Source organism: Anolis carolinensis, unplaced genomic scaffold (genome assembly GCF_035594765.1).
Source record: "Anolis carolinensis isolate JA03-04 unplaced genomic scaffold, rAnoCar3.1.pri scaffold_8, whole genome shotgun sequence".
Lineage (NCBI taxonomy): Eukaryota > Metazoa > Chordata > Lepidosauria > Squamata > Dactyloidae > Anolis > Anolis carolinensis.
Genome location: NW_026943819.1, coordinates 16,670,020 through 16,697,036, shown reverse-complemented (window position 1 = coordinate 16,697,036; position 27,017 = coordinate 16,670,020). Strand labels below are relative to the sequence as shown.

The following is a 27,017-nucleotide window of genomic DNA, read 5'->3' as shown; positions in this document are numbered from 1 at the left end:
ATGTGGGCGAAACATCAGGAGAGAATACTTCTGGAACATGGCCACACAGCCCAAAGACATACAACAAACCTCTCATCTGATTTTGTTACATAGTAACTTTTCCCCCCAACAGGCACCATCTCAGAAACAAGTAAACAAACAAAAAAAGACACCCCTCAACCATGTTTCATATAAAAACAAATACTTTTTAATGGTTGTTTATGAAAAATAATACATTTTGAAACTGTACATAAAAAATACTTCAGTGTCTTCCTACCTTCTTGCACAAGAGAAAGGTCTCAGAGCCAATGAAAAGAAAAGACGCAGCATGAAAAGGGTTAAGAGGAAAGTCGTCCAAATTCACAGACTGTTAATATCTATAAGTATAAATTATGTACTATAGGTATATTTATAAAAGGAGCAAAAAGACAGAGCTGCTGATTAAATGTAATAATTGCACAATATGTATGAACATGTTGAAGGTGCCCTTCCTCCATTTTAGGATAGCCTGATCCAAGGTTACTTTATACATACAGGTCAGTTGTTACGGAAGAAGCAAAGGATTCTGCTCAGTCTCGAAGGAGCATGGGCCTTATACTGGGATCTGGGAAAGTGGATTAGATGCATTTCCCAAGTGGATCACAAGGAGGCAGAACACACCAATTAATCCATTCACTGATTCAAAACAACTGCAGGTATACATTTTCAAATTTTAGCACATGGGCTTCACGTTTATCATAAGATAAGCTATTTTAGGTGATCCAGAAGACCTAAGTGCTACAAGAGATAGCATATTCCGCTGGCATTGTGTACAGCAGTTGCGTTATTGTAACTGACACAGTTATTTAAAGCTGAAATGCATTGTCGCACAACATTCATATTCTCAGAAGAGGTGTGCAAGTAGAGCCGTTGCACAAGACTCCTGATGCATAATGCACCACGATGTGCAACATATCCCAATGTATAACAGCCTCAATGTAGCACAAGTGTCTCAAATTGCAATGTGACCCAATGCACAACATATTCAATTGAACAGCGGGAGCCCTCTTTGTGTAAAGAGACATCTTTCACAATGATCCCTGCAATTCACTAGCATGGTTGTGCATCATGTCAGTAATATAGTCATCATCATAATGCTACATACCATAGCCTCTTTCTGTAGCATCTTGGCCAAGGGTTTTGGACTGTAGCTCCCAGAATCCCTCCAGTTTCAAGCTGGGAGCTTTGGGCTCCTCTGGTCCACAATATAACTTTCCCAAGCTCTGATTCAGAGCAGGATGGGAAAAAGGTTATTTACATTCCTCTCATTTTCTCATCTTTCTATTCTCAGATTTCTTCCACCCAACTTCTATTACTTCTGCAAACATTTTCTTTCACATATTGTTTTGGTACATTTCCCTCAATATTATATGTGCCCTTATGTGTGTGTGTTTTTTTAAAACTTGGAAAACTGCATCACAAAATTCTGAGATGTGTTTTAGTACTGAAAGATAACGGCATTTTGTTTCACATACTGATGCGAGAAATGTGCGTTTCGTCAAAATAAAAACAGAAAATACATCCCCAAAACCATACTTCAAAGGTTGCGCATACAAAACCCAAAAAAGGTTGCCACACAGGACCAAAGTATGCTCATAGATACATTTCTTCGACATCTCTTTGAAGACAATGCATTGCAAAACTGATTATTAAAATCTTTTAACATTTGTGAGACTTACAGCTTTAGTTTTTTTTAGCTCCTGTGGAAAATCTAAGGCCCCTTCTACACTTTCATATAAAATCCAGATTATCTGTTTTGAACTAGATTATATGGCATTGTAGACTCAGATAATCCAGTTCAAAACTGACAATGTGTATAATCCACTTTGATAATCCAGATTATATGGCAGTATAGAAGGGGCCTAAGAGACCAGGAAAAAACTATGGTATGAGAACGACAGCATTTGGCTTGAAAACGAATCACATCTAAATTCATTCTTGGTGGTGGTTCGCATTGATGCCTTTGGACAAATAACAGATATCTTACACAGTTGTTGTAAGGATCAGCCCCAAATCTAAGCCTGCAAGGGAAAGTCAATATACATATATAATATGCATACATTCCACCAATTCCTGCCACCAAAATCCTAACCCGAAACTCCATCTGGGAAACCACCACAGAGATGCATTTCCTCTAAATGCCAATAGATCCAATAGTTGCTAAAAGAGACAAGGCTCATCAGCCGAGCCCTATTTAGGTGTCAGTCTAAGGGTGTCTATTACTTTACTTGAGCTTGATAGATCCTTGGAGTTGCCCAAGCTGTTATGCTGAATCTGAAGGCTAGCCTAGTTTTTGGACCAAGCAAGAGTTCTTAGAGAAGTTTTCAAAGGCTTAGCTTACTTCAGACTAGATTTCAAGAAGCCCTGACTAGGTTTGGAACCACCACTTGGCTGTGCCCACTGTCTGAAAGAGAACCAAAGCCAACAGAATACAGCCATTAGGTCAGGTCTTAGCGGTCTGGCAATGAAACCAATTGCTCAGAGAGATGATGAGCCCTTTTCTCTGGATGTCTTCAAAAAGAGGTTGGACAAAGGACAGCTGAGGAGGTTTTAGCTGGAGATCCTGCACTGAGCAAGGTTTGGGGCTAGACGGCACATGAGGCATCTTCCAACTCTGCGATTCTATGACTTTATGACTCTGGAACATATCACAACTTTTGGAGGGTGGTGTATTCCTTATACTAATTTAATAGGAAGATGAACTTCAAAATATAGAGCCACACATGGCGTGGCAAGCAAGTATGACATGTAACCCAAATGGTAGAAAGAATAAACATTGACATGGAGATTTTCCACATGATTGTGCCAAGAGATGGAGTGAGCAATTTTCCAATACAAGCTTAGGTGAAATTCTGACACAAAGAACTATTTTAATCCTGTGGGGACAGATTTCCATGGTAACATACCATTTCCACCATCTAGTTTTGTGCAACCTTGATCTCTGTGCATGAAATCCAGATTTGGGATTCAAGATAAAAGAATGAACAGATCTATTCCCCAGCCCTTTCTTCCAAGCCAAGACAACTAATCCCAGCCCTTTTTTCAATAGCAAGATATAAATGCAATGCAAGGGGGAAAAGAAAGAAATCGTTTGTATTCCTTTATGAAAACACAGTCTCTGCTGTCACATAGGCTCCTGGAGGGAATAGGAGCATGGATGGGATTTGTGAACTAAGAGCGTAAGCAAATTCTGAAAGGTAACAGAAGACGATTGGTTACAAAAGCCCATCTCCAAAGGTGCCATCATGTCCCACTGGATGGAGATGCTATGAAAACGGTTCTTTTGGAGGACACACCCACAAACACTCACACTGGCACTCTGAAGGCAGACGGAAAGGCAGACAGCACGGAGCAAGCGTTTCCAGTCTTTCTGTTTTGTGTGGGAGTGGTAGAGCTGCTTGCTGCACAGCGTACTGCAAAAGTCTCTGAACATTCACACCAAGGATCCTGCTTGGCTCTGTGCAGGCACCATGACGGGCACCGCTCCCATTCGGCCCAGGGTGGATGTGCTGAGCCCCGGAGGGGCAACAGCCTCCTGTTGTCGGGGGGCTTGTGGTTGCGCCCCATTTGTCCTGTGGAGAGTGCTCCGGTGGGTTGGCACATTGACATGGTGGCAATGGACCCCATTGACCATGGGCGGAAAGTAGAGGGGCAACGATTGGCTGGAGAGGCTGGGTGTGGGTGTGAGTGTTCCACTCCTGGGGTTGCTGAAAGGTGGCTTGAAGCCCACTGTGCTGCCCGTGGCAGTGGTGATGGAAGCAGTGTCTGAGGCAGGCTTGGAGGCATAGAGTTTGTGATCCCGGGTGGTACTCATCGATGACAAAGTGCCGTTTTTGGAAACCACATCAGAACCAGGGCCTTTAGCCCAGGAAAGTGTCTTTGGGGCAACAGCATCTTCCCTGCAAGAGGAGAGATAGAGAAAGTTAGATGATGAGTGAGAAGAAAGTTAGGATGGGTAACAGTAATGTGGAAAGTCTGGTCTTATTTATTTATTTATTTATTTATTTATTTACAGTATTTATATTCCGCCCCTCTCACCCCAAAGGGGACTCAGGGCGGATCACATCACACATATAAGGCAAACATTCAATGCCTTGACATAGAACAAAAACAGAGACAAACGCAGCTCCGAGCTGGCCTCGAACTCATGACCTCTTGGTCAGAGTGATTTGTTGCAGCTGACTGCTTTATCAGCCTGCGCCACAGCCCAGTCTTCTGTTACCCTGTACAAATCTAGCCTCCAACTCCATTGTTACACTGCTGGTTACACTGAGACCATTGTCCCAGGCAGTTACAGACACAAGTTAAACCTTTGTATTGTATAAATGCCATCAGCACTAGGTCCTAGGCCAGATGTGTATAGGGTACAGTTATACTGCTATGTACAAAGGTAACAGTTAACTTGAGTACAGGTCATATCAGCAACAAGGCACTTCCAGTGTATGGCAACCTGAAGATTAACCTACGTGGGGCTTTCTTAGCATGATTTGTTCAGAGAAGGGTTGTCTTTGCCATCCTCTGATGTGGAGAGAGTATGAGTTGCCCAGGATCACCCCCTGAGTTTCCATGACCAAGTGTGGATTTGAGCCCTGTGCCTCCTATGACAAGACATGACTCACTAGAAAAGTCAATGAGGCTTGGTAAGGTAGAAATCAACAGGAAAAGATGAAGACTGCATCGCAAGTGGATAGAGTCAATCAAGCAAGCTACACCCTGAATCTGCAAAACCCAAGCAGGGTTGTTGATAACAAGGTGATTTTGCAGCTTTCACTGGTAAAGTCATCATACATGAAAGTCAACTTGACTGCCATTAACAACAAATACTCAGTTCCTCCTTCTTGCTGGGGTCCATTAAGCCAACAGGATTCAATCCATACTTTTTAATCCACATTAGGGATGCTGACCCAAACTGAGACTTAGTGGTGGTTCCACCCCTCATGAGGATTTTTTGATCAAATAGAAAGGTTTGGGATATCCTAGCTATCCAAACAGTAGGAGCTTTCATAGCTCTTCAGATGCTGTGAATGTCCAATATTCTAATATTGAGCATGCAGGTTGGGGCCAGTGAGAGTGGCAGCTCAACATCTGAAGGCCTACAGGTTCTTCACTTCTGTCTTATACTGTGTCAACATTTGGCATCTTACCTGATTTCATTAGCCATTTCCTCTTGGGCCTCTTTCTTCTTCTTTCGATAGGCCATCATCTGAAGCAGAAACAAGATGATCAGGCCAAGTCCAATGAGAGTTCCCACCACTGCACCAGCCACCACCGCTGCATTGAACGCTGCAAACAGAGTCACAGCAGGGAAGATACGGGAAGAAGAAGATGGTTAGAGGGGAAGATAAAATATTCCATAACCAGATCCAGAACAGTGCAATGGCTCTAACTCCACAAGGCTGGCTATATGCTCTCTTATTCAGAACCGTGTAGTTTAGACATGCACTGATATTATTTGATGATCCACAGCTGAATAGGCTCATTTAGGCCAATGGTTCTCAACTTGTGGGTCCCCAGGTGTTTTGGCCTACAACTCCCAGAAATCCCAGCCAGTTTGCCAGTTGTTAGGACTTCTGGGAATTGAATGCCATCTAGTCCAATCTCCTACCATGCACCATCTGGTCACCAAATTGGGTTGCTAAATTGTTTATCAACCAATAATAGCTGTTCAAATACAGATAAACACATCACTAGCAAAAGCAAACAACCAAGAAAGTGCCTTAAATGTATATTTAAATGTATAATTATGTATATTTTAAATGTATATTCTTAATTTTATTGTAATTTTTAATCTTGATGGATTTTTAAATTTGATGAAAACTATTTTTTGATGTGTATGTTTATACTGTAAGCCGCCCTGAGTCCCCTGATGGGTGAGAAGGGCGGGGTAGAAGTGATGTAATAAATAAATAAATAGACATAAGGCTCAACTGATATCCAACTTAAAAGAAATAAAATATTAGAAGCTAATTTGGGTAGCAATGACCGCAGAAAGAACAGGCCCGTCCTGCTTTGGCAGAAGGTGCAGCTTGTTGGAGCAGTGGGGATTCCAAGCTTTTCTCTTGAGCACCAGTCAAGAGAGGAATGTTCCTGTGCTGGACCTGTCTGCATCATAATAGCAGTCAAAAGCATCTGCCAAGCTTCTCGGAAACATAAACTAACACCTGATACCAAATCTGGTCATTTATTCTTCCAATCCAGTATTTTTGTCACATGAATTGTTAAAGGGGAGTTTCATGGCAGAAGGTAGCATTCCCTGTCTTCCTGGCTGATCCTTAAAAATGTGGGGAGAAGTACATTTGGAAAATGAAATGATTATGGAAGGGCAAAACACCCTCCAGCATTTGGTTTCTGCAAGGGGATCACATGATTCCACATTAGTGCAATGGTTAATCTGCTCTCTGATTTACTTTGAAGGAACTGTCCAAGGTCCCCATTTTGGGAATCAAAAATTTGAGGACCTCCCAATAGATGTGGCATTTAGGATAACTTTTAAATTAACCCTGGAGCAGATTTATTATCCCACTGACATAAGAACTATCAGTAGCCCTTGAATTAGGCGGTCACAAAGAATCAGAAGTGACTGAATGAATAGACAACAACAATGCTGTTCCTACAGGGAACTTACGTGGATTCACCTCCAGGATGATAGTGCAGTTAGAATAGCCAGATATGCTGGAGGCATTGCAGACATAGGTTCCTGACATATCTGTGGTGAGATTTTTAAGTGTCAAGACCCCTTTCACGTGATCTAGAAGCAAGCAAACACACAAATAGAACAACAGCTTCATATTTCAGCATTTAAACCATGGCATGCACACACAATAAAGTGCTCACATATCATGCTAAACTATGGCTTGCAATGGCACACACAAGTTATAGGCAGCTTTGGACATGCATGCTCCTTCCTCCTCTGCTACTTGCTAGAGGAGTTGAGTTCCTTCACTTCCATTTTTGTTAACTGTAGCTTCCCATGTGGCTTGTGGTTAGCATTAACTGTTGCTGAGTTCAGCAAGCCATATTCAGAACCTGTAGTTTCATGCTGAATTGTATGGATTTAACTACTTTGTGTCGACCAGAATTTGCCAAATCAGATGACATAACAAAACATGTCAAAGGAATATAGGCAACAGTCAGAGCTTGAGAAAGATAGTCTTTTGACTATATCTCCCATAATCTTTCGGCTAGCACAGCTAATCTCTCAAACCATGGTGGATGAGGGGTTCTGGAATATGTAGTCTTAACCAGTCCAACTATCATGCTGGCTCAGAGATTCTGAAAGTCTAAAAATGTACTACAATATTTCCAGCTCAGGAAACATATAACCCAACTTCACATCTGATTTTTTTACTAGATATGGGCCAGACCTATGATTATACAGAGCAAAGCATGGATGCTCTACTATGTAGATAAGGCCCATCTGAAAGAGAATACCAGGCTGCTAATGGGAAGATGGATTGTGGAAAAGCTGTATGTATGATACCATACTACACTTCTTTCCAAAGGTACCAATGTAAGAATTGCGTGTCCAAATGAATGTCCTATGTTTTGGACACCCAGCCCCTGCCCCACTTTATATCTCTCAAGGGAAGACTCCAGGCTTAAGTCTCAGACATAGTTAGGGATATTTGCAGTTATATCTGGGCATATTCTTCTCCTACCTTGTACAGGTGCATAGAAGACCTGTGAGTTGGGGCCAGTGCGCTGCCAACGGTAAGAGGGGGCTGGCTTGCCCACAATGGAGCGGCAGGTCATGGTGATATTCCCTCCAGTGTGGGGGCTGCCATGAATCTGACACTTAGGCGATGATGGTGGGACTGCAAAACAAAGAGCAGAAAATAACATAACCAATATTGAGTGGCAGGGGTATAGTAGTACATTTTTGCATTCACAGTTTCCAACTCAGACATGCTCCGGTGATGTTTATCATTGCCATCATCATCACCTTCTTTTCCCAAGTTTGAAACTCAAGGCAGCATACAACAGATATTTTAAAAAGTCCAACAACGTAACAGAAGATCCAGCCCATTATACAAGGTGTGTCCCGGCTAAATAATCTGTCCTCAAAAGAGAAGTCTTTGGCTACATTCCTGTAGTCGAACCTCTTTCAAAATGGAGCTTCAAAGCAGCCACTAAGAAGGCTTTCTCTCATATTCCCACCAGATAGAAGGGTTTCCCCAGCTGATCTCAAAGCACAGACAGGCTAGTAAGGAAGAATATGGTCCTTCAAAGAACATGGAGTTGAGCCATATAAATTATACATAGTTGCAAAGAAAATTCTTGTAGGTAAAATGTGAAATTGGGATCAGTTTTATCTGCATTTCCTAATTTCTTACTTATATCTGCATTATAAATTCCATCACATGTATCTTTGTGGGTCTCTCAAGTAGATATCAAAATAAATGTTAAAAAGCAGTATTGATCCTTCTCCAGAAATCAATTCAAGCAGTTTCCATCAAGATCTTTTGTTAAGCTAATAAGTCTAAATTGCCCTTTGTAGATTGTACACTCATGCAAATACTTTGTTGCTGGAAAAAAATGAGGGGGGAGATGACAGATAATGTTGTAATCCTTGCCAATCTGCAAGTCCTCACATTGTAGACTACTCCAGTCTATAATTCCAGATTGAATATGAAGAAAAATTTAGCGATACCCAGCAGAAAAATAGCTGCACTGAAAGGGTGATAGAATATTCACCATTTTTAATTCTCTGGTTGAAAAACAGACAGGAAAAATGGTCGAGAAAGATAACATAGAGGTGTGAGTTCTAAAGTTTTTGATCAGCATTCACATATGTCATAGTGTTTCCATGTGGAAATACATGTTGCTTGTATTTCTAGCAATAGCTTTTGTACAAAACGTGGGTTTCAGGAAACACTGAGGGTTTTCCATAAAAATATTTTTGAAACAAAAATGCGGTTCTGTATATTTTGGGTATCTGTGATCACCAATCAAGAACAGCATTTAATTTTTTTCTACAGTTGGTAGAGAGCTATAGAAATTAGTCATTCTTGTAAGTCAAAGATTCACAACTCTGCCACACAGATGAGGCCTAATATGTGGCGACATGAAAACCTAGGCGACATGCCAAAGTCCAATTGATGTGAATGCTTCAGGACCCAAATGGTGACATGGAAGCATTTGGAACTCAACTTTTTGTACAGAAAGCAGGCTTGTAAATAATGACTCGCCTAGTTGCCTTGGAGGATCCAGAATTGCCTCCAAGGCCAGGTTGTCCAAACCAGTAGTGAACTGAGGCCAAATTTACCTAGAACTGTGAGGTTCACAAGTCCTGTGTTTTTCCCCATCTTGGTTGTATCTCCCGCAACATTCACTGTACACATGTACTGGCCAGAGTCCATTTCTTTGGTATCATTGATGGCAAGCGAGACATTGTGAAAAGGCATGGGGTACAAAAAGTTCAGCCGTCGCTTGAGATCCAAATCTTCCACTTTGGTTGTTCCAGACATATACACCAAGATCTGAAAGACAAATTAAAGGAATCAACGCTCCTGCCGAAACAGCTTGGCCTGCCATAAAAATAAACCAGTGAGCAAAACACCATGGCCTGAATGCTATTTGCTAGTCCCAGTCAGAGTAGACACATTCAATCAACTGCAAAATAACATGACAACACTAACTAGCATTGCCAGGTTTTTTGTATAGGAATGAGGGGCAGTAGACATTCATGACATCAGGAAGCAGCTATTAACAAGTTTGTGTTCTAGCTAAGCACCAAATGAAATTATGGGTTTCATTCAACCACCACATATTTCTCTGTTCACATTGTCCAAACACATAAATTACATGATACCTACATTTCTCTGATTATGAAAGGTCCATATCCCAAAATACTGGATTTGAGGGGAAGTTCAGGTTATATAAAGAAAAAGTTTTCCAACTTTTGTAATAATCCAGCAATCCTGGTTAACACAAATATGAATCCCATTAAGTCAGTGGTTTACTCTACTATGAACTAACGACAGACCTCAGACCAATATGCAAAAACAAAGTACGGTAGGACATCTTATTCACAGATTCGATATCCACAGTTTTACTTATCCGTGCTCCAAAAATATTTAAAGTATATGTGGGTATCTCTAGATGTTTCTGGCCTAAGCATACCCAAAATATAGGGTTCATATTATCGATAGTTTTACTATCTGCAGAACACCTGGAATGCTTTTCTGCTATATAACATCCGCTGCATCTTTTACTTTCAATAAAGCTCATCTTATAGCTTTATCCTTGAAGTGACTGGCTTGACCTTGAAGGAACTGGGGGCGGCAACGGCTGACAGGGAGATCTGGCGTGGACTGGTCCATGAGGTCACGAAGTCGGAGACGACTAAATGACTGAGCAGCAGCATCTTATAGCAGAAATTGTGTGCCAGTGTTTGGCACCAAGAAGAGCTCTTCAGAAAGCTTGGAATTGCACCCTGTTCTGGCAAGCAAGAATGAGACACTAAGGCTCCCGAGCAGAGAATTCTCAAGATATTTTCTCAAACAGCAAATCCCACTACTCCATAGGATGGAATGTTTCTATGGCAGTTCAAGTGAAACCATAGTGCTATAATTGTGTAATATAAAAGGGGTCTAAGTGAGTTCCATATGGAAAAGGAAGAGCAGGAGCCAGTAGGGTGGAGACATTTGGGTGTTGGACTAGGATTTAAAGACTATAGTTCAAATCCTACTCTACCATGGAAACTCACTGGGTGACCTTGGGCAAGGCAGGTACTAAGCCTCAGAGGAAGGCAATGGCATACCTCCTCTGAACATATCTTACCAAGAAAACCCTGTGATATGTTCACCTCTGGGTCACCATAAGTGAGAAAATGACAACAAGAAGAGCAAAGCCAACCCTCAGATTCAGAAAAGAGGACAAAAGCACAAAAATGACAATAGCATGGTGATATCATTGTGGAATCTAGCCCACCAAGTGGTTTGCTCTCCCCACTTTACTGATCTTGCTGTGTTGGATGCAGGAATGGGATACTTATTCAGAGTGGAAGCTTAGCACAATTTTCCAAACCTTTGTGAAATTCTGCTGATAATTTTACCTGAAAGGGATGAGGGTTCCCTGGCCTTTCCAGGTGCCACGTGACATAGGGCTCGCTGCTGCTGTGTGTGGTATACGAGACCGGCAGGATGGCCCGCTGTCCTTGGATCACAGTCACTGAGCTGCGGCCGACTTCCACTTCCAACACAGCAGATGACAGACCTGCAGAGCATGAGAGAGAATTGAGTAAATTCCTTTTCTGTCATTAAGATCTACAGACTTTTCCTCAAATATTTAATAGATAAGGTTCTATGTCAACTCAGTTGTAAAGAAAACTATGGATACTATAAGGTACTTGCCTTTATTATCAATAGAGCTGAATTAGTCATCTGTTTTAATACACTATACATGCTCAGACAAACCAATATTAAAACAGATATATGTAAGGAAATAATTGTTCACTTCTTTGATGATTCACACAAGAAAGAAGTACAGTAGAGTCTCACTTATCCAACACTCGCTTATCCAACGTTCTGGATTATCTAACGCATTTTTGTAGACAATGTTTTCAATACATCGTGATATTTTGGTGCTAAATTCGTAAATATAGTAATTACTACATAGCATTACTGTGTATTGAACTACTTTTTCTGTCAAATTTGTTGTATAACATGATGTTTTGGTGCTTAATTTGTAAAATCATAACCTAATTTGATGTGTAATAAGCTTTTCCTTAATCCTTCCTTATTATCCAACATATTCGCTTATCCAACATTCTGCCGGCCCGTTAATGTTGGATAAGTGAGACTCTACTGGACTTAAATTAGAATATCATGAGCTTCTGGATGAAAAAGGAATGGGACATATACAAGTGAACCATTTGATAGTGCATAACTGGAGCCTTTGGTAGCATGGCGGGTTAAACCGCTGGGCTGCTGAACTTGCTGACTGAAAGGACAGCAGTTCAAATCCAGGGAGCTGGGTGAGCTCCGGCTGTTAGTCCCAGCTTTGTAAATGTGAGTAGATCAATAAGTAATGCTCCGTCGAGAAGGTAACGGTGCTCCATGCAGTCATGCCGGCCACATTACCTTAGAGGGGTCTACGGCTCTTCGGTTTAGAAGTTGAGATGAGCCCCAAACCCCCAGAGTTGGAAACAATTAGACTTAATGTCAGGGGAAAACTTTTATTTTAACTTGTGCCACAACACATGAAAAACAAGTGAAACGGCCCAACAGAGAGGTAGCTCAACTATCACCTTTTCCCTTCATATATTACATGCTGTTTCCTCCCCTTTTCTGTGTGTTTGTGGAGCTTTGTTTTGATGTTTAGTTTTGTCTTGTATGTCAGAAGCATTAAGGAAAGGCATTTTTTGCCTGTGAAGGTACACACCATGCTCTTAGCTCAGGATCCTAGTAACTCATTCCATTATATGCATGGCATGCAAAAGCGTGTTGTGCAAACATATTCTCATGCCCGGAATCATGGTTTTCCATTATATTTTAATCAGATCAGAACTTAAGGTAGGTCACAGGGTCTGCAAGGGGACACCAATGAATAGGATTTCTGCTCAGATTGGTTAATGATCCTTATGCCATAAAAAACTTATACTATACATTCAGTTTAATAATATCATTGCTATAGTCTCCATATTCCAATGCTAGCTACTATATATTTTTCTTCTCTATTTGAAGTGATCATTTCACTTTATGTCAACTTTCCTATGTAACTCTCCACCTCCAATAATCCAGATTACATCAATTCTTCCAAAAAAAAGGAGGAGGGAGGATATTCCATTCCTGGAATGGCATAAACAAATTCTTTCAGTGGAATTTTACCAGTTTAGGGTGGAAACACTGCAGTAGGAACACACTGCACTGGTTAACTCTGAAAGGTTTGTGTGTATGTGTTCAGCAATCCTTGTAAATGACTGGTAAATACAATTTCTTGTGTGCAACTGATCTGTGAGCAGTGGTCACCTTAGGATACCCAGTGTTGTATGAGGGGGAGCTCATTTTCTTAAAACTATCAAACTCACGAAAGTGGCGTTCCCCCTCTCATTAGTATTTCTATTCCGGGACTGCGAAAGCTGATTAATTAAAAAGCACATGCCAGAACAGGGCAACTGTACTCTGAACTCCTGAGAGTAGAACATTCTTGTGCCAAAGCAGTTTTACATCACCTATTTGGAAAACAAAATTCCGATATCCAGCCCACTCAAAGGCAGAATACCGCATCCAAAAAGAAAGAAAGAGAGAAAAATAAGCAGCTGAAGGACTATGAGAATAGGCTCTGGTTCTGCTTCCACAGTCCCAAAATGCTTCCTAATCCAAACTCCCAATGACTAGACGTGGGGCTGAGCTCCTTGAAATGATCAGGCAAAGTGCTTTCAGATTGTGCGATAATCCAAAAGCGCTTCTGCAGTTGGGGAGAGTGATGTGCCATTGTAGGCATGTGGGAAGCATTACTTAGAACTGCTTCACATCTCCATGGCCAAAGTGCTAATCATTCATCTTCCAGCAAGCAGACATAGAGGACTACTGGCTGCAAAACCATGTTGATCCTCTTTCATCCCAGTCATTTGCGAACTAATAAATTGTGAAACCCTAGTCTCACAAGATTTTGAACTCATGGGGTTATGCAATTATTTGAAGGGGAAAACAGATGAAGAGTGGCAATGCACAGATTTGGAGCAGACAAGCTCCAGCAGCTGTGCTTCCAGATTTTGTCATGTGCTTGAAGAATGGACTGGTGCAATAAGAACTGTGGCTCTACAGGCCAATGGATACTCCACCATAGACATCAGAAGAGCTGCAAGGCCAAGAACAAGCCACGAGAGTAAAGACAAAGATCCAGCCAGAGGAAAAGTGTTCTCACTAGACATCAAGGGAACCACTAACTACACATGGAAGCTGATGTAGAAACACAGCCTACAAACTATCTACAGACCCACTAGGAAAATCTAACAAAAGCTATGTTCAGTAAAGGACAAGAGGGACCCTCTCACCTCTGCAGGAGTCTACCATATACAGTGCATCTGTGGACAACAAGTCTACATAGGGACCACCAAACACGAATCAAGGAACATGAAAGGCACTTCAGACCAACTCAACCAGAGAAGTCAGCCATAACAGAGCACTTGATGAACCAATGTAGACATAGCCTATTATTTGAGAACACAGAACTTCTCTAACAACCACCATGCCAGACTACACAGAGAAGCCATGGAAATCCAAAAGCATGTGGACAATTTCAACAGAAAGTAAGAAACCATGAAAATGAACAAAAACTGGCTACCAGTATTAAAAAAAACTCTAAAATCAGGACAGTAAATAAATAACAAAACTAAGAAGACAGGGAAATTCCAAACAAGAAACAATCAGGGCCAGATAACACCTCCCAACAAAGGACTCCCCCAGGCAGGAAACAGCCAGGCCTTGAAGCTGCCAGGCTATTCAATGCTAATCAAGATGGCCAATTGTGACATTCACACTTGCCTAAGGCAGACAAAAGTTCCTTCTCCCGCCCTGAACATCATTCTACAGATGTATAAACTCCACTTGCCTAGTTTCAACACCTCACAACCTCTGAGGATGCCTGCCACAGATGTGGGTGAGACGTCAGGAGAGAATGCTTCTGGAACATGGCCATACAGCAACCCAAGAACTGTGGCTATTTTAGCATGCTCCAGTTCAAAGCAAGACATGTCTGCATCACCAGGACCCATTTTTAGAACCTCATGCAGTAGGGTCTCTCTCTCCTCTACTTACAAACAAAAGCATCATACAAACAAAAGCATCTTTTCTGTAAGCCTAATGGCCGTCTTATCATAAGTAATCACAAGCTGCCTACCCCTGATACCTATAATGTAACCTAATACGCTGTAGCATGGGTGGCTCCATTCCAGAAATACAGTCAACCAGCTTTCCTTTAGTCAACAAGGGTGCCATTTTGGTTTCATAAGGAATCCATACCCACTTGGCAGTGAGAGGTAATACTGTCCTGATTTCCCTTCCTGATTTTCCATTTTGTGCACTAGCCTTATGATGGGTAGACATTCTATTTGTTCATTTCCATATCAGCTATATTTGTATTCTGGCCTGGTGTATGAGAGGGAGTGCTCAACTCATAGCCACATCTCTACATTTCATGGCTTTGCAAAGATAGGATAGGAACTCCCAAGCTTAGTACAATACTTCAACCACTGGGCATCGTGGGCTCTTTTGGATGTGAAACAGAAGCTCTATGACTCTGCGCTGTTAGTGTTACACTCCTTTCAGGACAATAAAGAAATAAATACAAATGCTTCTCTTTGCATTTAATGTTTTAATTGCAGCATCTCAGAACTAACATTCCAGAGGGAAGCTGGCATCTATGGGGCAAGTGATGGGCTTGATTCTGACTGTTATGATCAGGACGTGGAGGCTGGAGGGCAAAACATCAGCTGAAATTGGATGCTCCACAAACGCTTTGCATCTTCCTGACATTGCGATACCGTGGAAGATGTCAACGAGAAGGGGGAACTTGCCCAGAAGGCTGGGAGAATTATCATGTATCTTTCAGACTTTGCCCATTGCCTGCTCCCTGCCTAAATCCCAGAAATAATTATGACGGCGATGTTGAATAGTATCAGAAATGCAGTCCATTAAACGGGAAGCCTTCTGTACAAGAGCTAGTGACCAGAAACCACTTGTCTAATGCATTTTAATGCACCAACTCTCTTGGAATTTCTTAACCAAACAGTGGCCATTTGCATTTTATCTTTGCATTCCTGCAAACAAAGAATGCAAAATGGGTTTTGTAGACACTGGAAAGAGATTTTTAAAAACTAAAACAGGTGGGTTGGTGAGTGATTTCTCTATCAGCTTTAAACTCTGGTGGATGGTGACCCAGGATAAGACTATTCCCTTCATGTTTAATAGCATCTGGTACCCAAAGAACAGAATGTGCACAAGGAAGGAAATGGCATTTCTGGACTCCATCTTTAACCATTCTCAAGTCAGATAACTATGGTTTGGGAAAGTGATTGAGACATGGATTTTATTGATGAGGAACTTTCAGACGCTAGGTCAAATTTGGCCCATCGTTCTCATGTGGTCCCAGAAAGAGACCCCCCCCCCCAAAACAACCATTTCCAAAGTTCCCCAAGATGCAGTAGTCTTCACATAAACTAGGTGGGCAGGCGTGCAGAATCAGTCAAATTGCCACAGGAAGTTGTGGATGTAACACCCACACAACTACGGAAAGAAACAATTGTGTGAAACGTTCTGTCTGCATGGATGTCCTATTCTGGAAGACAGATCAAGGCTTTAAAGGAAAACACACCAAAACGTAATGGGTTCAATAAATATATCTTTATGGAGCAGAGAGCTTCTTTCTTTATACCCCGAATTTGGTGCTTTCCTGTTTTAGTTTCAATCACAGCCAAGACTTGAATATGGTCCATCTCACTTCTGCCACCACCCTAGTCTGATATCTTTCAGCTACTGAACCCTGAAGGCACTTCTGTGTCATTCTCTTCCTTTCTGTTCACTCAGTTCACTGAGCTTGGAACAGTGACTTTGGGGGACTCCAGTTTCCAAACTGTCCCCACCAGCATGGCTTTTGAAAGCTGACATCCAATAAAGAGCTCTTCAGAGCTCTGGTTGTAGGCCTGATCCATGCTGAGCATTTGGTTCCTTAGCACTCAGAACAATCAAGATGTCATTATCATTGTCCCCAATCTCTCCCCTCCAGCTTTGGCTCCATAAAGGATGTGCCATCTGCCTTCAGATGGATGGGATTTCCTGCCTACCAAGGTCAAGCATTGAGCAGGAGGATGCAAGACAATGGGGGCCCTTCCCACCTCACCGGAACCCTCCGCTGACATCAAGCCCAGCCACTTCCAAAGAACACTTAGGCAAAACAAAACCCTGGAAATGCCTGGGACAACAACAGGAAGCGCCACTTACGTCTTGCTTGATAAGGCACCAAGACTGATCCAAAGCATCCGCCTCTTTCCTATTAGCTTCCTGTAGATTCAAACAATGTTGCAATTGGAGGTCCTGCTGGTGTTGGAACTGGCTTTTCCTAATCTCTGAAATGAGATCCTTCTTTCAACCTCCTTAAGGGCCCAGGCCCAAGAGACACCTTGCAATCCAAATAGGATCAATACATCCTCCAACTACCCAGATTGGGCAGGGACACTCTCATTTTTTCAGCTGTTTTCTAAATGTCCCAATTTCAATATCCTCTTCCCATTTTTCTCTCTCTTATGTCAATTGCTGCAAACTGAGGTTCAAGTGCAAAATCACTAACTCAGTGACGGAAGAGGTGGGCTCAGGCAAAATCAAAATGCTGCAGCCTCTCATAGCTTCTGTGTCTTTCTTCATTAATATTTTTTTGTCACTTTAACTTCACTGTGATGTCCCAGTTTTCATCTGTGAAATATCAGAGAGTTTGTCTTTTTTCACATCTGTGAAATTTTTTGGGAATGTCTTCTTTCCCACCAGTTCTTCATATGTTGGAGACTAGCCCGGAGGGAAAGTAAAGGAGAGAATTCCAAGAGAGCAATAAAACAAGCCTTTTATTGTTATCACAGCTGATGATAAGGCAAACAGCCGTAGACACTCACTTTAGTGGGTCCGTACCATGCAAATGGCCGTCGCAACATGTGTGTAGCAAACAAAGATTATATACCTTTGGCTTATCTAGAATTGACCAATGGCTGAGGGTCTTCCTCCCCTTCCACACCTACTTGGTATAAATGATACCTGTGACCTCACTTGTTTACTCTGAGCTTTCTTCTCTCTTTAGAACTTCCAGGAGAAAGGCACCAGGTCACAGGAGGGGAGGGGCATATGCAGAGGCAAAGCTACATAGGCAAAAGTTTACTATTTTCTGGCTTATGGTCTCTTCACATATAGTTTATGAGAGGGAAATATGCTGCCTTCTAAATGTTGGATCCTAAGTGCCAACAGCCCTAGTCAATATGAAGCAGGATTATAATATCAGCACAATGATTATATCAACTATGCTTCTTCAAGGTTCTTTTCCCAAAATAATAATAATAATAATAATAATAATAATAATAATAATAATCAGCTGATGATCCAAAATGCAGACTGTGCAAGGAAACTGACGAAACCATTGATCATATCCTCAGCTGCTGTAAGAAATTTGCACAGACAGACTACAAACAGAGGCACAACTATGTGGCCCAAATGATTCATTGGAACTTATGCCTCAAGTACCACCTCCCAGCAGCAAAGAACTGGTGGGATCACAAACCTGCAAAAGTATTGGAAAATGAGCACGCAAAGATACTGTGGGACTTCCGAATCCAGACTGACAAAGTTCTGGAACACAACACACCAGACATCACAGTTGTGGAAAAGAAAAAGGTTTGGATCATTGATGTCGCCATCCCAGGTGACAGTCGCATTGACGGAAAACAACAGGAAAAACTCAGCCGCTATCAGGACCTCAAGATTGAACTTCAAAGACTCTGGCAGAAACCAGTGCAGGTGGTCCCGGTGGTGATCGGCACACTGGGTGCCATGCCAAAAGATCTCAGCCAGCATTTGGAAACAATAGACATTGACAAAATTACGATCTGCCAACTGCAAAAGGCCACCCTGCTGGGATCTGCGCGCATCATCCGAAAATACATCACACAGTCCTAGACACTTGGGAAGTGTTCGACTTGTGATTTTGTGATAAGAAATCCAGCATATCCATCTTGTTTGCTGTGTCATAATATAATAATAATAATAATAATAATAATAATAATAATAATAATAATAATAATAATAATTTATTTGTATTCCACCCTATCTCCCCAAGGGGACTTACTGTGTGTACGAATGCTTGCACAAATATATATGTGTGTCCTTCTAATAGTAAACTCAAGTGGTGAATGTCTACAGAGCCCAAGGCAAAACTGGAAAACAGAAATATCAGAGTAATGCAATAAATCAGGGTCAAGTGAGTGTGGGAAGAATGTATCTTCAGAAAGTGTGACTATCACAGTTTAACATGGGCCCACCCTACAGAACTCTAGGCTTTATCGTTTGGCTTTGTACTTCAAATTTTCTATGAGAAAGCACCAATGGACTCTGGTGAAAGACCACCAGAGAATTCTAAGCACTCCTCAAAACTACAAATCACATCAGATGGAACCCTGGCTGTTAAAATAGTACAAAAACTGTGAAATTCAGGCACACTCTCAGCATACAAATAGACATGGCAGTAGTACAACTCTGTGCACTTACCCACACATTGTCTATCTAGTCACCCAGGTTGAATTCCTGAGAAAGTTTGTGCCAGAGCTGGCAAAGAATACCATCTGGGATATGAGCATATAAACATAAGAGACAGACAGACAGGCACACAATTCCCCCACCCTCTTTTTTGCTTCTCATTGAACTCCATGCAGTGTGTAGCTGGGGATCTTCAAGTGATTTGCAAGAGGGCTTCTTTTTGTGCACATCATCCCTGCTTTAAGAATGGTATTTTAAACTCCAGTGAATAGCAAAGATATACACTCGTTTCCTTGGAGATAGCCCAAAGCAATAAGGCCACCTGTCACTGTGATGTTCACGGCAGACAACAAAATGTGGGCACTATGAAAATGTTCTTCAGGCAAATCTGATGACACCAGCCATAAGCAACGGGTCAGGAAATATTAGCAGGTGAGAACGAGGAGTGCTAGAGCCACAGCCCTTGTGGATGCCTGAATGCTGGGGAGAGCGAGGGGATGCCGTTCCGCAGGCAGCAGGGCAAGCTGGTTTAATTGCAGGAGTCAGAGCTACAGAGATTATTCTGTAGTAGAGCAAGAGAGGGATCAACTGGGGAAATTATCTACTGAGGAGAGGTCAATGGGGCAGGGCTGGAAGGAGAGCGGCAAAGAGCTCCTGCTGAGGTCTTGCTGTCTCCACTTTCTCTGTAGCAAATGGACTGGTTCTACATTGCCATATTATGTAGCTTGAACTGCCAGCGTAGAACCATATAATACAGTTCAAACTGCATTATATGGCAGTGTAGAACCAGCTATGCTCTCCATTCTGATCACACACCCATTAAAAACAAAGAAAAATCAGTAATCAGCCGATTTTATATATATATTATAATATATGTGTATGTGTGTGTGTGTGTGTGTGTGTGTGTGTATGCATGCATGTGTGTGTGTGTGTGTGTATATATATATATATATATATATATATATATATATATATATATATATGTCAGGACCATAATTTCTGGGCCTGCACTCTGGCGCCAGAAATCAAGAACGCTCACACACACACACACACACACACACACACACACACACACATATACAATATAATTTACAATAATATATAATAATTATAACATATTGTGTATACATATAATATTCATTATATTGTATATACATTCATTGTATATACATATAATATTCATAATATTATATTGTAATACGATATAATACTAATAATACAATATAATATAATTACATATTATATTTTACATGTAATATTACTAATAATATTACAATATATTGATACAGTACAATATAGTAATTTATTACCAGTATTGTACTACGCTTATATAATATTGTATATAAATTTAATTTGTAAGCTGCTCTGAGTCCCCTTCGGGGTGAGAAGGGCGGCATATAAATGTAGCAAATAAATAAATAATAATAATCACTTGGAGCTTGCTTACTTGGTGGTTGACTGATATTATTAACTATTATAATATCCCTGTTTTATATTGTATTTTGTTTTTATCTTGTTATACTGTGAATTGTATGTATGTTGTTTTTGTTCAATTATGTTGTTTGGGCTCTGGCCCATGTAAGCCGCCCTGAGTCCCCTTGGGGAGATGGTGGCGGGGTATAAATAAATAAATAAATTATTATTATTATTATTATTATTATTATTATTATTATTATTATTATTATTATTATTTTATTATGACACAGCAAACAAAATAGATATGCTGGATTTTGTATCACAAAATCACAAGTCGAACACTTCCCAAGTGTCTAGGACTGTGTGATGTATTTTTGGATGATGTGTGCAGATCCCAGTAGGGTGGCTTTTTGCAGTTGGCAGATTGTGATTTTGTCAATGTCTATTGTTTCCAAATGCTGGCTGAGATCTTTTGGCACAGCACCCAATGTGCCGATCAGCACCGGGACCACCTGTACTGGTTTCTGCCAGAGTCTTTGAAGTTATTATTATTTTATTATGACACAGCAAAACAAGATAGATATGCTGGATTTCGTATCACAAAATCACAAGTTGAACACTTCCCAAGTGTCTAGGACTGTATGATGTATTTTCGGATGATGCGTGCAGATCCCAGTAGGGTGGCCTTTTGCAGTTGGCAGATCGTAATTTTGTCAATGCCCATTGTTTCCAAATGCCGGCTGAGATCTTTTGGCACGGCACCCAATGTGCCCATTACTATCGGGACCACCTGCACTGGTTTCTGCCAGAGTCTTTGAAGTTCAATTTTGAGGTCCTGATAGCGACTGAGTTTTTCTTGTTGTTTTTCGTCAATGCGACTGTCCCCTGGGATGGCGACATCAATGATCCAAACCTTTTTCTTTTCCACAACTGTGATGTCTGGTGTGTTGTGTTCCAGAACTTTGTCAGTCTGGATTCGAAAGTCCCACGGTATCTTTGCGTGCTCATTTTCCAAAACTTTTGCAGGTTTGTGATCCCACCAGTTCTTTGCTGCTGGGAGGTGGTACTTCAGGCATAAGTTCCAATGAATCATTATTATTATAATTATCATTATTATATATATTATTATAATATCATCATCATCATCATTATTATTATTATTATTATTATTATTACAAAAGGAACACTCCACTGAATTCCAGCTGCTGGTGGGGAATGGAAAAGAACAGCAGGCAAGGACTGTGGCCTGCATGTCTTACAACTGGGTCTCCTGAACACATTTGCCTGTTGGCTATTGGAAGCAGTGTACAAAGAAAGACAAACCTTTTGAGTAATTCACTGTCAATTTTTATTACATGGTGTAGGGTTCTTAGTAATAGATTATGACTCTGGAGACCAGGGTTCAATTCCCCAGTTGGCCATGGAACCCATTGGGTGACCTTGGACAAGCCATACACTCTCAGCCCCCCTCCAAAAAACCCCATAGGATGGTCACTTTAGGGCCAACAAAAGTCAGAAAGGGTTTGAAGGCACAACCAACACATTATTATTCTTATCACTGCTGCCCAAGTCCTTTGAGGAGTGGCTTAGGGAGAACCTGGATAAGAATGTGCATGGATAAGAATTTCCTGATGGTAATACTGTTCAAATACTCTGCTGCTTTGAGGGGTGGTGGAGTCTTCATCTCTGGAGGTTTCTAAACAGAGGCTGAATGGGCATGTGTTGGGAGTGTATTCCTGCATGACAGTGGGTTGAACTGGATGTCTCTTGAGGTACTCTTCATTTCTGTGATAGCACCACAGTCATCCTCAATCACCTTATTAGTTGGTTAGTCAAAATGTAATAGTCAAAAGGTAACTTTTCCAAGTTTTGGCTGCTGCTTGGTGGCAGTGTTTTCTCTGAATGAAGGGGTTCCCTGGTTCTATCCCCACTGAAAAGTTTCTTGGCTGTCAGGGCTTCTGTCTCAGACGATGGTGAGTCATTGTCAGTTAAGAATAGACAGCCCTGAGCTGGATGGATCAATAGAAAGCAAATCTCTACATTGCTGAGAAAGCCCAACTCCAGCCCTATATCCAGTTTTCTGATTGATTACCTGTCAGTGGCCAAGATAGCATTTCAAGCAGGGGTAGTCACAGAACCATGAAGTGACAGCTCTATTTTTCCACAGATCAAAATATAGAGCATCACATTTTTTCCACAGGATGAAACACATTTGTGCATCAGCTTACGTTTCCCACCTCCTCAGCCATGTTCTGTTGATCCCATTGCTATGTTGTAAGGAGCCAAACAACCACAAGCCTCCCATGAGATCGACAGCTTAACTCTTCCACACAAAACAAGTCACAATCCAGGATGCCTCTTGGGCCATCTTCTGCATTACTCTTACATCTTAGGGATTGTTTATTAAGGAGAATGGAAGGCTGAAATGCTGGAATCAAGAGCATATCAAGGCCACTGCCAACTCAGAGTGAGGAGCAGGAATGTCTACAAAGCACTGCAACTCCATAATGTGGTGACTGTCAGTTGTAGAACAACACCAGAATTTCTTAATGATCAGTAATCTGAAAGAGTCAACAATCACTTAGCAATCCTACTAGTCACAATGTGAGAATAGACTTATTCAGAGGGATGACAGAAACACTCAGCCAACATGTTGCTTGCCACGTGACCTCAGTCATGAAGAATATAAGGCTCAAGAGATCTTTGGAGGGAGGGAATGGCAGATAAAACCATCCATCTCACAGATTAAAAACCCTATTTTTCCACCTCGCAAGCCCAAGTTTTATGAATACTAATAATAATCTGTGGTCTCAGATAAGAGGCTATTATGTTACATGGAGTGAAGGGATTCATAATCCCTGAACACATTTTAAAGACCATGGCTGCCATGAGAAATATCAAAAATTCAAAAATCTTGTCACATGATGGACTTCCATTGAAGTGTGAGAGAGAAAAAAATAGAGATACAGTACTTTCAAGAAACACTTCTATCACAAATCTACAGCCTCATCCATGAACCAAATAATTCTTGGAATTCTTGGCTCTCTCCTAGTAGGGGTGACCTGAGTACGTCAAAGAGCCAGTGTCATGTACTGGTTTGAGTTTTGGACTAGCATTCTGAAAGACCCGGTTTGAACCCTGGCTCAGCCATGGAAACCCACAGAGTTTTTCAATGTCTACCTTCCCCTGATTCACGTTTCTCACATTCCATGTTCCTATAGTATGTGCTGTATAGTTTTGGATTTTCCTTTCACATCAATGCATGTCAACAGCTGAATGTCCTATCATAAGCACAGGAGAGCTCCTCCATGACTCAGTTGAAGCAGAATTTAGAAAGTCTTTAAGTTAGAAAGCTTGAAAGCTATTGCTGTGCCTGATTTAAAGCCATATAAAGCAACACACACACACAGACTGAAAGAGATTAGTGCAATGAGCAAGGCCAACTAAACTAAAATAAAAATATATATATTTCCACCCTCCATGATTTTTCCATCCATGTATCACCATTTGTATTATGATGCACACCATTTGTTGAATATGAAAAGGGCACTGACCTTTCAAGAAGCCTTGGGTATTTTTACACGGCTTATGTGCCACGTAGTTATTTGTTCTTCCTACCACCAGATGTTCAGAAACATTTCCTGCTAATGTCTTACAACTTCTGGGCAGGAAGCTGTGCTGTGGGGCGATAAGTCTGGTTCTCAGGAAGGCCTCTCATTCTAAGGGCCTCTCAAGGCAGTTTTGAACAATGGTAGGCTGTAGCCTCCACCCAAATGGCACGCAGAGCGAAGACGTTGAGACACACAATCCCAGTGTCTCAAAACACCGGGGAAGTATATGGCTTTGCCTGAAGGGAAACGAAGGCTGGGCTCACTCTCTTTCTACCCATAGCCACAAGAAATTAGATTAACGTAACCTCAACGGGCGCTTGGTATGGTGAGACAACTCACTGCCTAATAATAGCTAACTCCATTATAAGAACATAAGAACTTAAGAAGTCACAGAGAGGGAGGAAGGCCAGTAGTGGGCTAGCCGTGCAGGGAGGAAGGAGGACTTGGAGTTTGTAGGGTGCAAGACGTAATGTTTCAAAGGGTCTTAGCCCTTTTGGAAAGCATTGCTCTTGGCTTCCCATAACCTTTTCCTTCTTTCTTCAAAGTCTGTAGTGTGAGGAGGCCAACTGAGTTTGCATCAGTCCTTGATTTCATGACGATGGCAAAATAATATCTGGGTGGTACCATTTTGGTGTTCCAGTAAGAATCTGCATAAGAAGTTATTCAGACACATAAGAAATCCATGCCACTAGAAAGTAAATGCATCAGTCTAAGGCTTTGGTCTTGCTTTCTCCTCAATTTGTTAGATTTCTACAGGTAGAAGCTTTCTAATCTTAACTGCCTTGAGTCCCTACAGGAAAAAAACAGGGTAAAAATAAAGGTGATAATAATAATAATAATAATAATAATAATAATAATAATAATAATACACATTGGCAAAATTACGATCTGCCAACTGCAAAAGGCTACCCTACTGGGATCTAGGCGTATCATCCGAAAATACATCACACAGTCCTAAAAGCTTGGGAAGTGTTCGACTTGTGATTTTGTGATACGAAATACAGCATATCTTTCTTGTTTGCTGTGTCATACTATGTTGTTGTGCCAATAATAATAATAATAATAATAATAATAATAATAATAATAATAATAATAATAATAATAATAGTTCTGGAACTATACAATAAACTGTACAATAAAATAATAATAATAATAATCTGTATCATTTTACAGGGTGGTTGTTGTTATTATTGTGTGCCTTGAACTAATTTCTGACTGATGGAAACCCTAAGGTAGTGGTTCTCAACCTGTGGGTCCCCAGATGTTTTGGCTTTCAACTCCCAGAAATCCGAACAGCTGGTAAACTGGCTGTTTACCGGCTGTTGGGAATTGTGGGAGTTGAAGTCCAAAACACCTGGAGGGCCAAAGTTTGTCCAGGCCCGCCCAAGACTCTGCTAACAAATAGACTACAACTGGTCCTCCATATTTATGGGTTTGGCTTTTGCGGATTTGATTATTGGCCAATTTGATTAATATGCTCGCTCTAAGAATCTCTAGGTCTTCCAGTGTGATTCTATGGTCAACTTCTCCCAGAATTCTGCTGGAGGATCTTGGGACTCCTAAAGAGAACACTTGTCTAAGCATTTGTCGATCTTTCTGATGTACCACAGACACGAGACTCTTTAGATGCATCATGTGTATTCACAGCTGCAGCCAGAAAGAGTCTGAGCACACAATTTCCAAAAGAGGAAGCACAACTGAAGAAAGTGTTTGTAAATAAAAGCTGAGACTGGGCTCTGCTGCACTAAGATCAGCAGCCTGGGAAGAGAAGTACCCCCCCCCCCCCCCGAACATTGTTCCCAGCTTCTTTTTATTTATTTGTTCCCTCAGGAACTGACGGAAAGCAGCTTCCAGTTTACTGGCTGGGTTTCAAGTTAAATATTGAACATCCTCCTGCAGCTTGAGGCTGCAGTGACAGATCACGACGTACAGAGCAAGACAGCAAAAGCCATCAGCCTCCAAAGTGTCCCCTTTGGGGATCCGTCACTGGCCGTGTGCGACAAACCCCAGGGGAGACCTCCGCCTACTCTTTGCAGCCTCAGTGCGGAGGAAATGCCCAGCCTTGGAAAAGAAGCCACTCACAGGCCCACAGAGCAAGGGGTCGGGTAGCAGCAAGCGCTCAGGTTGGAGCACATCAGGCTTGGAGCACACCCAACCAGCCTATATTAGCTCCGCATTTGGTCTGCATTTAACGGAGAGCTGCAACTGAGTCTGGTTTCTTGTAGACACCCTGCTCCATAGGATGACAGTTGTGCCTACACATTTGCAGTTTTGACCTTTATGGATTTGATTATTCATGGATATGATTTAAAATGTTCTCTTTAGGAATCTCTAGGTTCTCCAGTGTGACTGGATGGTCAACTTCCTCCAATCACGCTGGGAGATCTAGACTCATACACTGTTTCCCCGAAAATAAGACATACCTGAAAAATAAGACCTAGTAGAAGTTTTGCTGAAATGTTAAATATAAGGCCTCCCCCAAAAGTAAGACCTAGCAAAGTTTCTATTTGGAAGCATGCCTGCTGAACAGAACACCAGAGCATGCAGGATTGGTAAATGTACATACCAGTTGCACATGGAAATAATGGTAGTAATAAGAAATTCTTGATAGGATTCAGAGTTTGTCTGGTTATGTTGGTTTGTGATGACAACTACTGTACAGGATATAATAAATGTTCATTTTTTGTTCAAAAATAAATGCGAATTCTTCTTCATGGAAAAATAAGACATCCCCTGAAAA

General features: G+C 41.4%; 1 protein-coding gene across 1 annotated transcript in view; it reads right to left on the bottom strand.

The window, feature by feature from the left end:
• Positions 1-164: 164 nt before the first annotated feature.
• The window catches only part of esam (endothelial cell adhesion molecule), a 59,109-nt gene continuing 32,256 nt past the window's right edge, over positions 165-27,017 (bottom strand). The window contains exons 2-7 of the mRNA XM_008119086.3: positions 11,075-11,235; positions 9,284-9,497; positions 7,677-7,832; positions 6,644-6,766; positions 5,163-5,301; positions 165-3,917 (exon numbers count right to left, since the gene is read on the bottom strand). Coding sequence (XP_008117293.1) covers positions 3,452-3,917; positions 5,163-5,301; positions 6,644-6,766; positions 7,677-7,832; positions 9,284-9,497; positions 11,075-11,235 — 1,259 coding nt within the window. The 3' untranslated portion in view covers positions 165-3,451. The remainder of the gene's footprint in view (positions 3,918-5,162; positions 5,302-6,643; positions 6,767-7,676; positions 7,833-9,283; positions 9,498-11,074; positions 11,236-27,017) is intronic.